The 18,760-nt window shown below is 38.4% G+C and overlaps 2 protein-coding genes across 4 annotated transcripts in view; one reads left to right on the top strand and one right to left on the bottom strand.

Moving 5' to 3' along the window:
- Positions 1-18,760, top strand: part of Top3beta (DNA topoisomerase 3-beta) — a 120,374-nt gene that overhangs the window by 10,854 nt on the left and 90,760 nt on the right. For both annotated transcript variants that reach the window (XM_087347870.1, XM_087347869.1), the window contains exons 5-15: positions 4-132; positions 1,266-1,384; positions 4,700-4,900; positions 5,103-5,307; positions 8,039-8,221; positions 8,511-8,720; positions 11,597-11,814; positions 14,772-14,996; positions 16,079-16,234; positions 16,701-16,803; positions 17,571-17,788. In XM_087347870.1, coding sequence (XP_087203996.1) covers positions 4-132; positions 1,266-1,384; positions 4,700-4,900; positions 5,103-5,307; positions 8,039-8,221; positions 8,511-8,720; positions 11,597-11,814; positions 14,772-14,996; positions 16,079-16,234; positions 16,701-16,803; positions 17,571-17,780 — 1,959 coding nt within the window. In that variant the 3' untranslated portion in view covers positions 17,781-17,788. The remainder of the gene's footprint in view (positions 1-3; positions 133-1,265; positions 1,385-4,699; positions 4,901-5,102; positions 5,308-8,038; positions 8,222-8,510; positions 8,721-11,596; positions 11,815-14,771; positions 14,997-16,078; positions 16,235-16,700; positions 16,804-17,570; positions 17,789-18,760) is intronic.
- Positions 1-18,760, bottom strand: part of LOC147873974 (uncharacterized) — a 36,555-nt gene continuing 17,795 nt past the window's right edge. For both annotated transcript variants that reach the window (XM_087347550.1, XM_087347549.1), the window contains exon 2: positions 1-18,760. This exon is cut by the window's right edge. The gene's annotated coding sequence lies outside the window, so the exon portion shown is untranslated.

Consider the following 18,760-nt stretch of genomic DNA (forward strand, 5'->3'; position numbering starts at 1 on the left):
CAGGGTAAATATGGGGATTTGGATGCATCGCTTATTTCATATGGTCCCTGCCAGACTCCAACTCTGGGTTTTTGTGTTCAGCGCCATGATGAAATTCAGACATTTAAACCAGAACTGTACTGGGTCTTGCAAGTAAGTTAAAATGGAAGCTGAATTTGTCAGTCTTAATTAAACACCACACTGTGATTGTGTGTGGGGGGAGTGGAGGTATACCTCCATTGTATTTTTTATCTCAACATTTGATTGGTCATCTTCATACCAAGACTGATTTATCCTGAGAAGTTACATATTAAAATACAATTTTTGTAATTTTTCCTCTTTCTAAATCTGCCGCTTTTTTTGAATATATGCTGTTCTTGTTTATTTGTCTTCCACCAGCACTGAAATGACACATTTTAGGCTTTACAGGATTTATTTTCTCTTCCTAAAGCTTTCTGCAAAATGTGGGGTTACCATTTTATTATTGTAGAACTCAATTTTATAAATATTTCAGTTCAGGAAATATAAATGAAATGTCTGTGGTATATACATAATAGATTTAATGACATTAAAATCTTGAACTTATATGTAACCTAAATTTTTCTGTTTTGAACTAATTCATGCAGAAGCTTAGACCTAATTGTAAACCTTGTTAAACCTGTATGGTCATTTTGCACCTACATATTTAACTGGATCCACTGACACACACCAGAATTAAAAGCTTCTAAAATTGCTCTACTGTTGATACACAAAATGAAAGACAACCCTTGCGTTGTAGGCCTGTATTGTGTGTAAATCGAAAATGCAATGAGCTCGATGCTTAACATAGTCAGTCTTTAAAACCCGCTACTGGTGATCAACTTTGTTTAAACTCTACATGAATGGCATTACTCATTTTAGTCATGTGTTACCAATTTTGCAGTGTTTGTAAGTTTAGGCTGTGTCAGGCATGCACAGGATACCACAGCCTTCTTAGCTCAGATCTAAAAGTTTGTGATGGTGCGTTTTTAAAATAACTCACAGACCAAGGACATTTAAACTGATAGGATTATGTTTAGGAGTGTATGGTTTCAAGAAGCATTACTTAGACGCTTATGCTGGAACCGGTTACCAATGTTTTTTGTCCACTAATTTATGGTTGTCATATGTAACCAATTTCATATTGTGGGAAGAAAACTGTAATTGTCCTGCCCTTGTTTTAATTTAAAGAATTTGGTGTTATGCTGGTAAATACATTGCATTAACTTGTTTATTTGCCTGTGACATTGCGTTTACTTGTATTTCAGCTTGTAGTTCAGACAAGTGATGGACGAGAAGTTACTCTTGACTGGGAAAGAGTTCGATCTTTTGAGAAAGAAATAGCCACGATGTTTATGCTAGAGGTGAAGGAATTTGAAGAAGCTGTGTAAGTACATTAAACTGGTTACTGCCAATTTCAACTGTCTTAAATCCTACTGGGCTCTAGCTTTAAATTTTCTGTACCCCCATACTTCAAAAGTTCTATTCGTTTTGACATTAACCAAAAACTGTTGGTTCCCACTTTTTTGCATTAAAATCTTATTTGAGGATCGTGTGGTCCAGGAGCAAGTTACTGTTCTGTCGTACTGAAGATTTGTGGTTTTAAATTTGTTCAGTGAATCGCAACATACACCATCTAGCAACACTGGTGGAAATTACTTGCTCAAAATACATTCTGAAAGAGAAATATTTTGTCTTCTCATGACAAATTATTTTTTATCTTATGTTGGGTATTGTAGTCTGAACATTCTGGTAAATGACCAAACTTGGATAAGGAACCAAGTGTTAAGCTGCAAGGTCTGTGTTCAGGGCAGTCATCATTATATCATAATCATCAATATCCTTTCGTTGACTGTAAGCAAAATTTTTATTTCATTTTTTCAGCCAAGTTATTTGGGCAGAAGCCAAAATAATAAAAGGCAATAATTGAAGGCATTGAAGACAGGGGAGAAGGTATTCTGAGTCCTGTGGAGTTTATGCGCTGAAATAGGATAAATTATAATTAATGTCATAAGATATATGATTTGAAGCTTTCACGGCGACATAACTCACTAAAATCTTCTCCGGTGATCAGCCACAAATGGTTAAACAATAAAACCAACATTTCAGGGACTGTCCCTGTCCCCATCATCAGGGTTCTGCTGACCGGGTTATGTAGTTGTCTCCCATGTATATACCTGCCAGGCCAGTAATCATGGCCGGACCCTAGCCAATCACAACTGGTGGGTGGAGTCAGAAGCACATACTCTTTGTCCCTGCTCTCCATTGGTGTTAAGCCTGGACTGCTTGAGCATTTTTGTGACTGGATACCAGGAGTGAGTTAATTTGAGTGGTAAAGAGCACTTTCATACCACATCTTTACCAGTCCATGGTGATGTACAGACCTTCATTGGTCTTATGTATTTAATAAGCATAAGAACAAATATATTTTATTAGGGGCTGCATGATGTGCACATCACCAAGATTTTTTTGCGTACATGGGCCATTACCCTAGTGTTTTTATATAAAGTTGATTTATTTTAATTAGATAAATATTTGTACATTCTTCAGTGGTAGAATTGTTGGAGAAAGAATCATAATCATGATTTCCTTATGTTTAAGCACATTTTTGATGGGTTATATTTCACGTGAAACTTCTGTTCTTTGTCCTGTATGTTTTAAGATTAAGACTCAACACAAATGTATGTGAAATTATGTTTGTAAGGTGGTGAAGCATTTAAAATGAGGTACTGTGTACAAATTAAGTATCTTGGAAGGATTTGTCCTTTCTGATTTATAGTTTTGAAATATGTGGAAAAATAAAAGAGATTCAATTCAATTCAATTAATTTATTTACGTGTTTGCCAACAGCAAGAAGCCAATAACAGGCAAACACTGATAATATATACAATAATAGTGAAATAAAAATTAAAAATTAAAAATCTTACACAAACGGATTAACTAAACTTATAAATATACAGTATTAAATATAACTGCCAAGTACAGGCAAACCCAAAATAGAAACAATATTAACACAGAGCAAAAAATGAAGGAATATAAATAAAAACAAAATAATCCACGTAGGGAACACTAATATAATTGTAAAACTTTAAAAAATATAAAAAGACAGATAACCAAGCTAGATCATTTCCCTTGTTGAGAACGTTCGCTCAAGGGAGACAATGTTTGTGCTAAATACGTCCAAAGATTTACATACGTCATTTGCAGCGATGACGCACCTGGCTGAAGGACTATGCCTTAGTGCACTGCTCACACTAAAAGTAGAAAATTCTCTTATTTGCCTCGCCGGCACACGTAAACCAACAGCGTCCATAATGGAATGGCAATTTATTTTGCCCTTAAATACATTAATAAGAAATAACGCATTGAGATGTCGTCGTCTGGAATAAAGTGTTCTAAAATTTAAAGTAGATAGGATCAGTTCATATTTTCGGGGGATATTAAACTGGAAAAATCGGTAATTGCATAAACTGGCAAATTTTCTTTGAATATTTTCTAATTTATTAGAATCTGTCTGTGTAAGATTATTCCAAACGACCGAGGCATACTCAAGCTTTGACCTAATTAAAGCATTATATAAAACAACAAGGCTGTCTAAAGAGGAAAAATTATAAGTAATAAAACGAATAAGCCCTAAGGTCCTTAGTGCCTGGGAATGAACACAATTTACATGACAGTGAAAATACAGTTTACTGTCTAACAAAACACCAAGATCTTTTATACAATTTGTACGCAAGATTAAAAAGTCACTAACAATGTAATTAAAATGGATACTGTTGGTTTTACGTGTGAACGATATAATTTTGGTTTTCTCTATGTTAAGTTCCATATTGTTATCATTACACCACTCATGTACGGAATTGATATCTGCTTGAAGAGCTCTGCAGTCATGCACAGATTTAATATCGTGATATAGTTTCAAGTCATCGGCAAATAAGAGAAATTTAGAATACTTAATTTTGTCGCAAAGGTCGTTAATAAAAATATTAAATAAGAGAGGTCCCAAGGTAGAGCCTTGTGGAACTCCAGATAACACCGCGTAGAAAGAAGAAGACTGTCCTAAAATGCGAACAAAGGCAGATCTGGATGATAAATAACTTTGGAACCACTTGACATAAGGAGAAGATAGTCCAAATTTATTTAGCTTTTTCAAAAGAATAGAATGCGGGACTGAATCAAAGGCCTGCCTAAGATCAAAATACACAGAGTCGATCTGTCCCTGTGAACAAACAGACGGCTGAACATCATTAAGGTAGGTAACTAAATTAGTTACCGTAGATTTTGATTTACAAAAACCATGCTGACTGGGGTGTAATTTGAATTTGAAATAAAAGGAAAGGTGATCATGAACAATGCTTTCAAAAATTTTGGAGAGGTTATTAAGGATCGAAATAGGCCTATAGTTAGATACTAAGGCGCTGTTGCCTTTCTTAAAAATTGGCACAACAGCCGCTCGCTTCCATAACAAAGGAAAGTTCCCACTTGATAAACTAAGGTTGAAAATATAGCGTAAAAGAGGAGTTAAAATCTCAGAACAACCTTTTATGACGAAAGTCGGGATTACATATTTAAGAGATCACGAAATTATAAGACTCTGTGTGGGAATGTATGACCTCATTTTCCACTTTGCCAACAATCATTATCTTCAGGATTAGTTTTGTATCTCCTTACATTTACTTTTATTTCAATTCTTGTTTTTCAGAGTTGCTTCTATAACTACAAAAGAGAAAGTCAAACAGCGTCCCCAGGCTTTAAACACGATTGAGTTGATGCGAGTAGCCAGCTCAGGTCTTGGTGTGGGACCTCATCATGCTATGCAGATCGCTGAACGACTCTACATCCAAGGCTACATCAGTTACCCCCGAACTGAGACTACGCACTATCCAGAAAATTTTGATTTGTTGTGAGTACTGACATGTTTAAGATAGTATTCATCCCACTGTAAAACCTCAGTGATGGTTATTGGAAGTTTTTTTATACCTACTAGAATTTAGTTAACTTCTAAATTGAACCATTGTTTAGTTTTACAGGTCATAATCTCATTTTATTTATTATGATATTTTTTCTGAACATTATGTTGCATTGCACTGTGTCCTGTTTGGCAGAGGTGCATTGAAACAGCAGCAGCATAGCTCTGAGTGGGGATCTGAGGTGGCAAATATCATAGCAGAAGGGATGAACAAGCCACGGAAGGGTCATGATGCTGGTGACCATCCCCCCATAACTCCGATGAAGCTCGCTAACCGTAGTGACCTTGATGGAGATTCCTGGAAGTTGTACGATTACATTACTCGTCATTTTATTGCCACAGTAAGTCATTTTTTAGTGTATGAAACTATGAATTAAATTAATAATACATGTATATTATGTATTTTAAGGCTGAGTTGTGTACCAATGGAATATTGGGCCATGGTACCAGCTAATCAGAGTTTGTCTAAGAAATTATAGATAATTTGTTGATGGTTAATACTGTGCCGAGACAGTAACTGTTGATTTTTTATCAGTTGATGATTCATTGATGGTTAATACTGTGCCGAGACAGTACCTGTTGATTTTTTATCAGTTGATGATTCATGATATAGAAACTGCTATAATCTTGCACCTGCAAGTGACACGTTTTTAACAATTAAGACTTTTGAAGAGCTACTGTCTGTTTTTGTTAGTTGAATATACTATTATGTGCATAGAAGACCAATGATGGCATTGAAAGACACACAGTGAAGTCATATAAATGCATGAAAACTCAAAATGCATAATCATTCAAAGCCACTCTTAAGTACAGGTAGTCCTCGATTTGCGCCGATTCAGAATAATGCTGATATTGAAACCAGCAAGTCAAAAAGTGAAGAAGAAGAATACTATTATTTATAACGTTTTACAATGTATCTCATACTGATTCTTATACTAAATCGTAATTATTACATCGCTAAATTTGAATAAAAATTATAAACAGTCATCTCTGCAATTATGTATGTTTCGTTAACGCGAATTTGCTCCAATGAGATCGATGAATCGGTAAAAGAAACTTTTGCATATGCGAGTTTGCTCTTAAGCAATTTCATTCCTGGCGTTTTAAACTTTCAAAGGACTAATTTAATCTCTGCAGAGGTACCGGGGTTATTTTTACTACGCGTCTTACATGAATGCGACTATCGCATAACAGAACAGATGACTGTATACATCAATCACATGAAAGAATTGCAGTCAATCTTGGGGACCAACGAATTGCCGATTGTAAGTGTATAAAATGTATTTCTTAAAGACCGTTTATTTTATTTACGTTATTTCAGAACTTTAAATGTAATGCCATTATATTACTCGTCAATGTTTGTGTGCTGGGAACGCATGTCATTGATTTCCCATTGATTTACATTATAAAAGAGTTTCAATTTATGCCGGTTCGTCCAGGAACACATCCCTGGTGTAAATCGAGGGCTACCTGTATAGTAGATGAAGTTTTTCTTAAGAGTATGTAGCTTTTTTTCATGTCAGTATGTTTTAAATGTAAGGTTTTCGTATTACAAGAACAGTGTGGAATGAAAGCATGACATTTTAACACTGCTACCACAACAGCTTACTGTTGGATATACAGTGAAACCTCTATCCATCGTTCCCGGAACTATCGTTTTCCCGGATGCATCGTCCGTTTTGTTCGGTCCCGAATACATCCCATATAAAATAATGTTACATTTTCCCGCTTCTATCGTTCCTCGAACTATCGTTTTATCGCATCGATCGTTCAAAAATCTTAGTCCCGGCCCACAATTTTCCCGCAATGATCGTTTCTGAGAATTTAAAATGCTGGGTTTAGAGATAAATTAATACCGAAAGACGCATAATGTTTTTGGAATACACAGTAGCGGTAACCTGTTATGTCGCCCAACCAGCACATTCTTTTGGAATGAGGGTCAGCGGTGCAGGGGTGATAGTTGGAGTGAATGGCGGTGCTCATTGTCAGAAATTTTACGATTTTAATTAGGGTGCACACATATTTCGTTCCAGCGATGCCAGATGGCATGTGCAGTGTGAATTTCTTCACAAATGCTTTTATTACAAGTACAAAGGAAAGGCTGGCGGCACTTTTCATTCTTCTGGTTCATCTCGTTTCCAGCGGTTCAGGGTCTTCTACAGCTACGTTTCGTTGAGTTCGGCAGTAATAGTATTTCCATTCTTCCTGTTATTGTCCGCAAAGGGGGTTGGAGCGGTGACGACGAATGCGAGCCCGAAGCTTTGCCGAGTTTTGCCGAAGCGCACGCTGCATTGGCGAAAGTGAAGTCGTTCTTTTATGCGCTTAATATTAGTGAACGTGACGAAGAAAACATTTTGAACGTGGAAAGTGCTCTGTTTGGTCTAAAACGTAAAGTTTCAACAAACCAGTTGTCCATTAAAGACTTTTTTGGTAAAAAGAAGTAACTTTGAAAGAGAAACATTGTTTTTTTTTAATTTTTAATGCTTTCCCGCATTCATCGTTTTTATTTCCCACCCCCGCCGAAAACGATGCATCGAGGTTTCACTGTAGTATACCTCTGACGTCAGAGTTGATTTCCTTTAGCAATCTTAATTCTTTCTTCCCATTTCTTCAGTTTCCCCACCTCATTTTTACTAACTTATATATGCCATCCTAACCACATATTGATCCCACTGTAGCTTTCTTGATTTGTGTATCGTAACAACATGAAGTGATCCGTACATATCATAGAGTTCGTTGTTATGTAATGTCCTTAGCTTCTGATGTCATTTTTCACGGGTTCACATACTTTCTTTTTCACTTTGTACATCAATTTTTCCATTGTACTAATGAACTAGATCTGTGAACAGAATTAATAATACCCGATGATGACACACTTCTGTCAGAGCATGTTGGTTTTAAAATAGGTTTGCGTGAATATATATAATGTGTTTTATGTATATAATTGTTGCCTGTAATATCTGATACATGTGTGTAACATCTTCAGTATGGATGATTATTTGCTTTATGTATGTGACCATTATTTTATTTATTCATTGACATCTGAGACGCCATGATATGGTTACTGTTCAGGTATCGCGAGACTGCAAGTATTTGAGCACAAAGGTGTCATTCAAAGTTGGGACTGAGACATTCACTTGCACAGGCAAAACTCTTCTGGATCCTGGTTATACCACGGTCATGCACTGGCAGGCTTTTGGCAAGAATGAGACGGTTCCTCCCTTTACTGAAGGAGAGATGGCCAAAATACATGATGTAAGTGAATCAGCTGTTTGGCGCCTCCGTGGTTATATTTACAGCTACTAAACCACCAACACAAAACCCTTTTTGGCATTGTTTCATGTGAAGACGTGGCAAGTGTTGGAACTGATGTGTTGAGCGAATTCTGCCTCATATTTCAATATGTTGAGGACTGGTGTAGTTATCTCTGTAATAGATGTATCAGGAGGCAAAGAAAACCCGAATACATTGTTATCATAGATATAATTTAATGAAATTCGTTTTTATTTATTCTCAGTCACTAATTTGAGGTTTGACTCTGCAGGTGAAATTGGTGGAATGTCATACCTGCCCGCCAGACTATCTTACTGAGGCAGAGCTTATTACGCTGATGGAGAAGCATGGGATTGGTACAGATGCTTCCATTCCAGTCCACATCTCCAACATCAGCCAACGAAATTATGTTACCGTCGCTTCTGGTCGTCGCCTAATTCCCACACCACTTGGCATCATTCTCGTGCATGGCTATCAGAAGGTAGGTAATGGCATGAGAAAAAATCACAGTTATGTGTGGAATTGTGATAAATGTTTTCTTAGTTAATGTTGTCTTTGTCATAATCGTGAACTTTGAGGTAGATACCAAACGTTTTAGAGAAAAATACTGTGTCATCAGAACTATGACCAATCTGCAGGGAGTCTGCCACTTTATGAATAGTGAATGGGTGATTGTTCAATTCTACTTGCGATTTTCAGTCACCTTTCTGAGGTCTGAATGAAAATTTTCATAATTTTTTTACATAACATATAAACTTCCAAATTGATATTGCTGCAGAGGTGGTCTGGTACTATGAGACTGGCAGAAATTAATGGTATTATCTGTTTTGAACAGCAAAGAATTACAGTGAAACCTCGATGCATCGTTTTCGGCGGGGGTGGGAAATAAAAACGATGAATGCGGGAAAACGATAGATGCGGGAAAGCATTAAAAATTTAAAAAAAAAACAATGTTTCTCTTTCAAAGTTACTTCTTTTTACCAAAAAAGTCTTTAATGGGCAACTGGTTTGTCGAAACTTTACGTTTTAGACCAAACAGAGCACTTTCTACGTTCAAAATGTTTTCCTCGTCACGTTCACTAATATTAAGCGCATAAAAGAACGACTTCACTTTCGCCAATGCAGCGTGCGCTTCGGCAAAACTCGGCAAAGCTTCGGGCTCGCATTCGTCGTCACCGCTCCAACCCCCTTTGCGGACAATAACAGGAAGAATGGAAATACTATTACTGCCGAACTCAACGAAACGTAGCTGTAGAAGACCCTGAACCGCTGGAAACGAGATGAACCAGAAGAATGAAAAGTGCCGCCAGCCTTTCCTTTGTACTTATAATAAAAGCATTTGTGAAGAAATTCACACTGCACATGCCATCTGGCATCCCTGGAACGAAATATGAGTGCACCCTAATTAAAATCGTAAAATTTCTGACAATGGGCACCGCCATTCACTCCAACTATCACCCCTGCACCGCTGACCCTCATTCCAAAAGAATGTGCTGGTTGGGCGACATAACAGGTTACCGCTACTGCGTATTCCAAAAACATTGTGCGTCTTTCGGTAATAATTTATCTCAAAACCCAGCATTTTAAATTCTCAGAAACGATCATTGCGGGAAAATTGTGGGCCGGGACTAAGATTTTTGAACGATCGATGCGATAAAACGATAGTTCGAGGAACGATAGAAGCGGGAAAATGTAACATTATTTTATATGGGATGTATTCGGGACCGAACAAAACGGACGATGCATCCGGGAAAACGATAGTTCCGGGAACGATGGATAGAGGTTTCACTGTATTACCTTACACTAAATATTGCTTCCAGGACATTTTGTCCACTGTTTGTGGTCAATGAACAACTTTTCGCACATTTTTGCCCACATACATCCACAGCTGTATGTTGATTTTGTTTCATGCTCGGTTATGCTTTGTCCACAGGCAGCTCGTCTAATATTTTTTATCCAAGGACGTGTTCATTTCATTTTTCACCCAGACTTTTCTTCCGTTATTCCGATAATATCTTACGGTACTAATAACGGAAGAATGGACAGTTATTGGCTACCACAGTATTGTTTGTAATGCAGTAGAATTGCAGTTATTGCCATACAAGTAATTATTTAAATTATCGAGCTGATACTGAACGCATCAGAATTATGACATACAATACTGACATTAGATACTAATAAATTTAGGGCATTGGAAATACTTATTTGCAATGTAATTCTTCCTTGTTTTGTCTTTCGTTACACTTTGAGAGGTTGCACTGTTCCACAGTGGTTAGAGCACTACAATCTTACTGTGAGGCAATGATGGGGTTTAGTTGCACGTTTTGCTGGTAGGACTGGGTGGAAATAAAATGAACTGAACAATAATACTAGCAGACAGAAAAAGCTATGAGCAGGTAAATTTTGAATATAAAACAAAAACAGGACCAACGTACATTTGACTAGATGGAATGGTGTGTGGATGTAATGTCTGGGAACCTAATTATTATTGTTATACATCCTTTGATCACTTTACAGTGATATAGAACATGTCTAGTAATACAAGCTCATACAGAAACAAGAGAAAAATGTATATGAAGCAAGATTACACCAAATATAATTTTAAGAACAGATTGAGGCTTTTATACATCATATTATAACAATACAGGAAGAAATGAAAAAAATACAAATCTTGCTGTTAAAAATGTCATAGGAATTGAAACTTTATAACCAAAAGTACAGATCAGCAACCAGAATGAGACACTACTAGAGTTTCCTTTTAAATAGTAAATTATTGGCGATCTGTTTAATATGTGCAGGGAATTGGTTTCTTACATGTCTGGCATAAGTTAAAACTGTTCCACGGTAGCAGCTTGTGTATTTTTCATGTGTCTTGTTGCTCAGAGAAGTCACTAAAGCTAATATGGCAAGCATGAGCTATATGTGAAGCTTTTGTAGCTGTACTAAGATAACTTTGGTGTCTTAGCTGACAACTTACAGTGTTAGGCTATCACATGAAATAGTTTTAACATATAAATATGGAAGATTGCTGTATTTTGCGTTTTAGTGCCATGTAGTCTGATGGAGTTTATCAGAGGTTGTTGATGACGTCATCATTAGAGTGATGAGACTCATTGTGTTGATGATGGAGGCAGCAAGGTCATCTGAAACGTTGATAAAATTCTACCAGGCTACATGGCGCTACAACCAGGAAGACGGCTGTCTTTGCACTCGCTGCCATGAGAACCACGAATCCTACATACAAAGATGGAATTACGTCACAAAAGATTCGTATTTATGGGACCAAATAGTTTTGATTTGGTTCTTCTGACTGTGTTAACGGACCAACTAAGAAATGCGTGTATTGTCATTGTTTAGATTGACCCAGAGCTTGTACTCCCTACCATGAGGTCTGCAGTAGAGGAACAACTGAATCTTATTTCTCAGGGACAGGCCAACTTCAATGCCGTATTGCAGCATACTGTTGAGATATTCAAACAGAAGTTTCTGTATTTCGTGAAGAACATCGAGGGAATGGACCAGCTGTTTGAAGTGTCATTCTCTCCACTTGCAGCATCAGGAAAAGCTCACTCGCGGTAAGAACCTAGTTCAGTCTTGACCATAACCACTTCCACTGAGACCCTAGCATTATTTCCAAAAGATTACTGCAACTAAAATTGTCGGTTGCAACGTAACTTCTATGAATTTACCTCACTTGATAATGGGTTTATTGACAGGCTCTTGTGAGCACATTATTTAACTACTGCATAGAAGGTGGGGGGTTTTTTCTTCTTCTCATTGAGGGACCTTCAGCTTTCAAAACAATATCTGCTCTACATAGTTGGTTAATTAGTCACTCTTTCCATTATTTTGTTGGCTATGATGTGTTTAATACTTAAAAATTTATACTCCCCCCCACCCCAGTATTGTCAGGGTGGTTAAGTCGAGAAGAATGAGATGGGCGGGGCATGTAGCCGCATGGATGGGACAAGAGGTGTGCACCGGGTATTGGTTGGGAAGCCTGAGGGGAAGATACCGCTGGGGAGACCTAGACATAGATGGGAGGATAATCTCAGGCGGGTTCTATGGGAGATATGAGTTGAAGGAGACTGGGTTTTGTTGGAGGGCTTCGGTTAATTCGGTGATGACCCTTCGGGTTCGGTAAGCCATCTAGTTATGAGTTGTTTACTACTACTACTGGCGGTTTATTGAATTTTTTTTTATATAGAATTCCTATGTAACAACTTTCTTTATAACATCTTTATACAACAGATATGCTGGATCTCAGAGGGGTAAATGAGTTACATTTATGAAATACAGTGAAACCTCGATGCATCGTTTTCGGCGGGGGTGGGAAATAAAAACGATGAATGCGGGAAAACGATAGATGCGGGAAAGCATTAAAAATTTAAAAAAAAACAATGTTTCTCTTTCAAAGTTACTTCTTTTTACCAAAAAAAGTCTTTAATGGACAACTGGTTTGTCGAAACTTTACGTTTTAGGCCAAACAGAGCCCTTTCCACGTTCAAAATGTTTTCTTCGTCACGTTCACTAATATTATGCGCATAAAAGAACGACTTCACTTTTGCCAATGCAGCGTGTGCTTCGGCAAAACTCGGCAAAGTTCGGGCTCGCATTCATCGTTTCTCCCTCTTCCTCACCGCTCCCTCAACCTTCGCGGACTATAACAGGAAAAATGGAAGTACTATTACTGCCGAACTCAACGAAACGTAGCTGTAGAAGACACGATATGAACCAGAAGAATGAAAAAGTTTCGCTCGCCTTTCCTTTGTACTTATAATAAAAGCATTTGTAAAGAAATTCAAACTGCACATGCCATCTGGCATCGCTGGAACGAAATATGAGTGCACCCAAATTAAAATCGTAAAATTTCTGACAATGGGCACCGCCATTCACTCCAACTATCACCCCTGCACCGCTGACCCCTCATTCCAAAAGAATCTGTGCTGGTTGGGCGACAACAGGTTACCGCTACTGTTTATTCCAAAAACATTGTGCGTGTTTCGGTATTAATTTATCTCTAAACCCAGCATTTTAAATTCTCAGAAACGATCATTGCGGGAAAATTGTGGGCCGGGACTAAGATTTTTGAACGATCGATGCGATAAAACGATAGTTCGAGGAACGATAGAAGCGGGAAAATGTAACATTATTTTATATGGGATGTATCCGGGACCAGACAAAACGGACGATGCATCCGGGAAAACGATAGTTCCGGGAACGATGGATAGAGGTTTCACTGTATACGTCTGTATAAATAATTTTCTATGTAGAAGGTTCAAGAATTTGAGTCTTGTTTAATTTTTTCAGTGTGGAGATTTCAGTGTTTTTTGTTGCGATTATCTGTATCAGTGATCCTGTAATTAATAAAGCATATAAATGGCATATGTGGAAGATGTGAGACATAAAAATGTTTGCCTGAAAATTCAAGGGCCTAGATGAAGGGAGGGCAATACTGATTTGGATGCGAAAGACATATGATGTGAGTGTGTGGATTGGTTTCAGTGGCAAGCTCTCATCAATCAACCATCCATTGCTGTTTCCAGCCTGGGGCTGGGTCCACTTTATGAACTCGAGTGATATTTTCTTGGCTTCGGGTATCAGCATACTAGGCCTGTCATACCCTACACCCAAGTGGTGGGGCTGCCACCGAGTCCTAGGTACCTCTTTGTGGTGGTGGCGGCGGCTATGGGTGCTGCCGTCCACCTTTTAACAGGTTTCTCCATCACCGTCCCTAGGCTCCCCAACCCATCCCATTGGGGCCCTGTTGAACACCTCCTTTTCTGAGCTTGTGGCTTTTGGCCCTGCCCAGCATTTTGGCAGCACATATTTAATGGCGGTGATTCCTCGCCATGTCACAGTACGTCATTGGATTCTTGCGGTTTTTGATGAGAGTGGTCCTGCCACAGACCACCCTCCCACATCCTGTTAGTACTGCCATCTCTTGGTCCCGGGCTGCTCTTATGATTGTGGTAAATAAGCTTTGACATTTATAAAGTGTGAGACACTTACGACCAGGGCTGTGGAGTACACTCCGACTCTGATTCCTGCTCCGTCTCCTTCGTAAAAGCTCAATATGTATTAATAATGGTAAACCTACTAAAATGGTAAATGGTACCATAAGAGATTTCATCACCAGCACGTTAATCATCAGGCTACTTTTTAGAATTATAACCTATATTTAAATATACATGTAATGGTTATTGCAGAAATCTGTTGATTTGTAGACAGTTTGTATTCTTAAGGTACTGGAGCCAAAGTTACAAAGCATTTTTCCCACACCATGTGGCTCAACACGTCTTTGAATCTCCCGAGGCCGCCAGCAGCTCACACGGTAGCGAAAGTGTTAAAATGGTATTTCCTTAAGGTTTTATGTCAGAGTAAGTACATTTTTACCAACTCTGACTCCACCTAAAATTACTTCCGACTCCATGGCCCAGCTTATGATGGTGCTTATCAACCTCTATCGGACTGTATTTACTGGAATTAATGTAGAGATGATGGCTGTGATAGATTTATTTTTGTGTTGCAGTTGTGGTAAGTGCCGACGATACATGAAGTACATCCAGGCGAAACCATCTCGCATGCACTGTTCTCACTGTGATGAAACTTACAATCTGCCACAAAATGGGAACATCCGGATCTACAAGGAACTCAAGTGTCCACTTGATGACTTTGAGTTGCTGTCGTGGTCCGCCGGCGCTAAGGGCAAAAGTTACCCTTTTTGCCCATACTGTTTTAATCATCCGCCATTCCGGTAAGCCAGGGCTATGGAAACTTTTAATTTCAGAAGGACATATTTAAATTAGCCTTTTTGGTATTGGAGATGTACATATACATAAATATCAAGCATCCTGTTCTGATATATATATATGGAAATCCTATTTAGTATGTTATATTTTCTATCAACACACTAAATTCCATATTCAAGTTTGCATATAATTTTATTCTTTTACATGTTTTAATAGCTGAGCCGGGATAGCTCAGTCAGTATAGTGACTAGCTACGGGCTGGACGACTGGGGTTCAATCCCCGACGGGGGCAGAGGATTTTTCCTCTAGCCTCTGCGTCCAGACCGGCTCTGGGGCCCACCCAGCCTCCTCTACAATGGGTACCGGGGTCCTTTCCCGGGGGTAAAGCCGGCCGGGGCGTGATCCTGACCACTCACCCCCATCTAGTGCCGAGGTCAAGGAAGAGAGGAGCTATACCTCCACTCACCCCAAACGCCTACATGGCGTATAGTGGGACAAACTTTACTTTACTTTACTTTTACATGTTTTAATAGCAATATATCATCATTAGGCCATAGGTATTTCTTCGATTCTAAAATCAGCTTTCCTGTATGTGTTGTTACATTGTACATATTTTTTATTGGTTCCATTACTTACCATTATATTTATTATATATGTGTTTGTCAAGAGCTGTAGGTCTATTCGGAAGGGCGATGGGTTTAAATTAAAATATGCAGCTATATAAATTGTAAAATGTATTTTACAATGTGTGACTACATTCAAATCTGTCTGTCATACTGGCAGTACATAATCAAGTTTAGGTAACAGTGAATGTCCGTAAACAGCACAAACAACCTCTTTGGTGTGTGTGTGTGTATATATATATATATATATATATAAAGTACACATCTGTCAAAATAATAACATCATCCTTATCTGGATACTGTCCTTCGAAAATTAAGATGTGCGTCTCAATTTTTCATTATATTTTTAAGAATAAAACTAGTTTTTGGATAAAAGTATTATGCAGACCAGAAAATAATGCATAAACAAATGTGTTTTGTCTGGCTCTAAAACTGTGTTCAAGCTGTAATAATTTGTTTTGCAGGGAGATGAAGAAAGGCAGCGGATGCAATTCATGCATTCATCCAACATGCCCGCATGGCTTGAACAGTACTGGCATCTCGAGCTGCGTGGAGTGTGATGGTGGCGTTTTGGTGCTCGATCCCGCCTCTGGCCCCAAGTGGAAACTTGGTTGCAACAGGTAATTCTTGCATGTGAAAGTAATTTGAAGATTTCTGTCTTCTGGGTTGTTGCGCTGTGTAGTCTGGTCGATGTTTACCAACATTTCAGAGATCATACTGCCTCCGTCATCAGGGCGATGAATCATCCCAGAAGACAGAATTCTTCATTCTCACCGCTGTGAAAATCTCAAATCTTACATTGAAGTAATTTGTGGTTCCACAGGGTTTGTTGTATTAGCCCCTGAGGAAATGCGTGTATGAGGTCCTCATCGACAGATACTGTCACTGAATTTGCCTGGAGATAGTGAGGAAACGTAGGATAGCTAGCAAGTTTTGAGGAGGGTACATCTCAGATAGAAGGTGGGATTTGTAACCAGTTGACCAAAGAAGAATTTTTTGGGGGTTGAGACAAATTATTGGACATTGTGTTTGAAAGTTATGATAGATGTTAAAAACTTGTCACTTAGAATTTTTTGATGATTACAGGTGTGATGTGATAATTCATTTGTTTGATGATGCACAAAAAGTGACTGTTGAGGAGGGAGTGTGCGTGTGTGGTGCTCAGCTAGTCAATGTGGAATACAGACAGGTGAGTATGAAGGAGACTAATATTATGTAATTAAATGTATCAGAGCCATATGTTAGCCCACTGGTGGTGATTAAAAGAAGTAAAGCTGTCCCACTATACTCCATGTAGACGCTTGGGAGGTATAGGAGGTATAGCTACTACTTATTCTTGACCTCGGTGGCTCCCCCCTTCCCTAGGTTACATTCTATATATATATATATAAGTGCTCAGTATGGCTGATGCAAGTTTATTTCAGAGTTATAAATCATGATGTAATTGTGACTTGTCCTTAAAATGTCACATATTTGTCTTTAGTATTAATTCATTTGAATAATTATTTTCTTGGTAGATATAAAAATTGGGGGGGGTGCATGGTATTTGTCTAAATATATTAATGGATTGTGGTAATTAGAAAGCCCGAGTCTACTGTTATCCTGATTTTTAACTTTGTTATCAAAGTTGTCTGCGTTTAAATTGTTACAGATTACACTTAAAATGTAATTTTGAGATCACTTTCATAGGTCTATTTACTACTCTTTCCTAAATATTTAAACCAAAAGATAAAAGTGATGATGACACTTTAATCTTCATTGGTATGAGATTCAGACTTGTGAAAATTTGTCTGTGGATTCAATAACTTTATATACATAAAAAATGTGTCATTTTTGCTTGTATGTAAGAAAGGAAGTAGTTTTCAGTTTTTATGAATCTCCTTAGCTTAGCATTGTTCTTGATTTTGGTGATGTTTTTATCTGGGCACTATTGTAATAGCATGTCTGTTCTTTCAGGATAAGACGAAGCTGCCAAAGGAAGCAACTGAGATGAGCGGTTGTGTTTTCTGTTCACCTTACTTCACCCCGTTGGTCGAGAAACACCGAGCCGTATCACGACCCCCAGGCAGCCGGGCTCCTCGCGGGAGGAGCGGCAGGGGGCGCAGCAGGGGCAAGCCGAGACCTCCGAAGGACAAGATGGCTCAGTTGGCAGCATACTTTGTGTGAAAGACAAGGTCTGATTATGTTGCTTTATCCCAGTTACCATGTTTCCTCAATTGTAAGACATACCCTTGAGTTCGTAATAAACTTTCAGGAGAAAAAAAATGTGTGTGTTATGTAATTCTGAGAGAGACAGTAATCGGTGTTTTCAGAAACAATTGATTTGTGCCATGTGGATGTGTTCCACATACTTTAAAATTGACTGCTGTTGAAACCTAAACACCATGTTTTAAAATATTTTTATGCAGGCAATTTTGTTGCATATAACGTGTCTCTTTTGTGGTTGCCCATTTTTGAACTTTATGAGGTGAACAGTTGAGGAAAGCACGTAACTTTTTTTAATTTGTAAGCAATATAATAATGTGAATAGTTTAGAGATTTGTAGTCGCCAGTTCCTTACACATTGGACCAAAGATGTGCAGAATGTTCGAATTTCAGGAAGGGGACTTGCATCTCTTAACGTTGTCTGAGCAAAGGTCACGCGAGTAGTCGTGGCATGTAAATGCGCAATGTGTAAGCCGAGAGAGGGGATTTCAATAGTAGTGGGGGTCGCACAGTCTCAGCTGCGGTGACGCACCGATCTAAACACAGCTAGAGCTACAAACCAACTGAAGCTGACACCCCTCTAGCGCGTGCTTCGGACGGGTCTGTCACATACGACCAAAGTCAGTCCTTTGTGCAAGTGCTCATTGAAGGGCATGTACAGAATTTTGCTGTGGCAATGGAAGGCATGGAGCAAAGAGACAGTTATCCAGAGACTTGTCAGTTGCACTCTTAACGCAATAAATGCTAAATCCAAAGTCCCCATTATAACATTGTCACAGTCCACATTACCCTTGATGTGCTCCAACTTTTAATTTGAATACAGCTAGCCCATTGGTTTGTATGTTTGGTGCCTTAGTGATGCTTAGTGCTGTTAGTGCCTCACAGCGCAGCTGATGCGAATCTGATTACATGAGCCAGATTAATTTCAACAAATTCTCTTG

The sequence above is a fragment of the Zootermopsis nevadensis genome, unplaced genomic scaffold, assembly GCF_977971745.1.
Source record: "Zootermopsis nevadensis isolate Lab colony 2312 unplaced genomic scaffold, Znev_1.0 Znev_ptg000012l, whole genome shotgun sequence".
NCBI classification, from domain to species: domain Eukaryota; kingdom Metazoa; phylum Arthropoda; class Insecta; order Blattodea; family Termopsidae; genus Zootermopsis; species Zootermopsis nevadensis.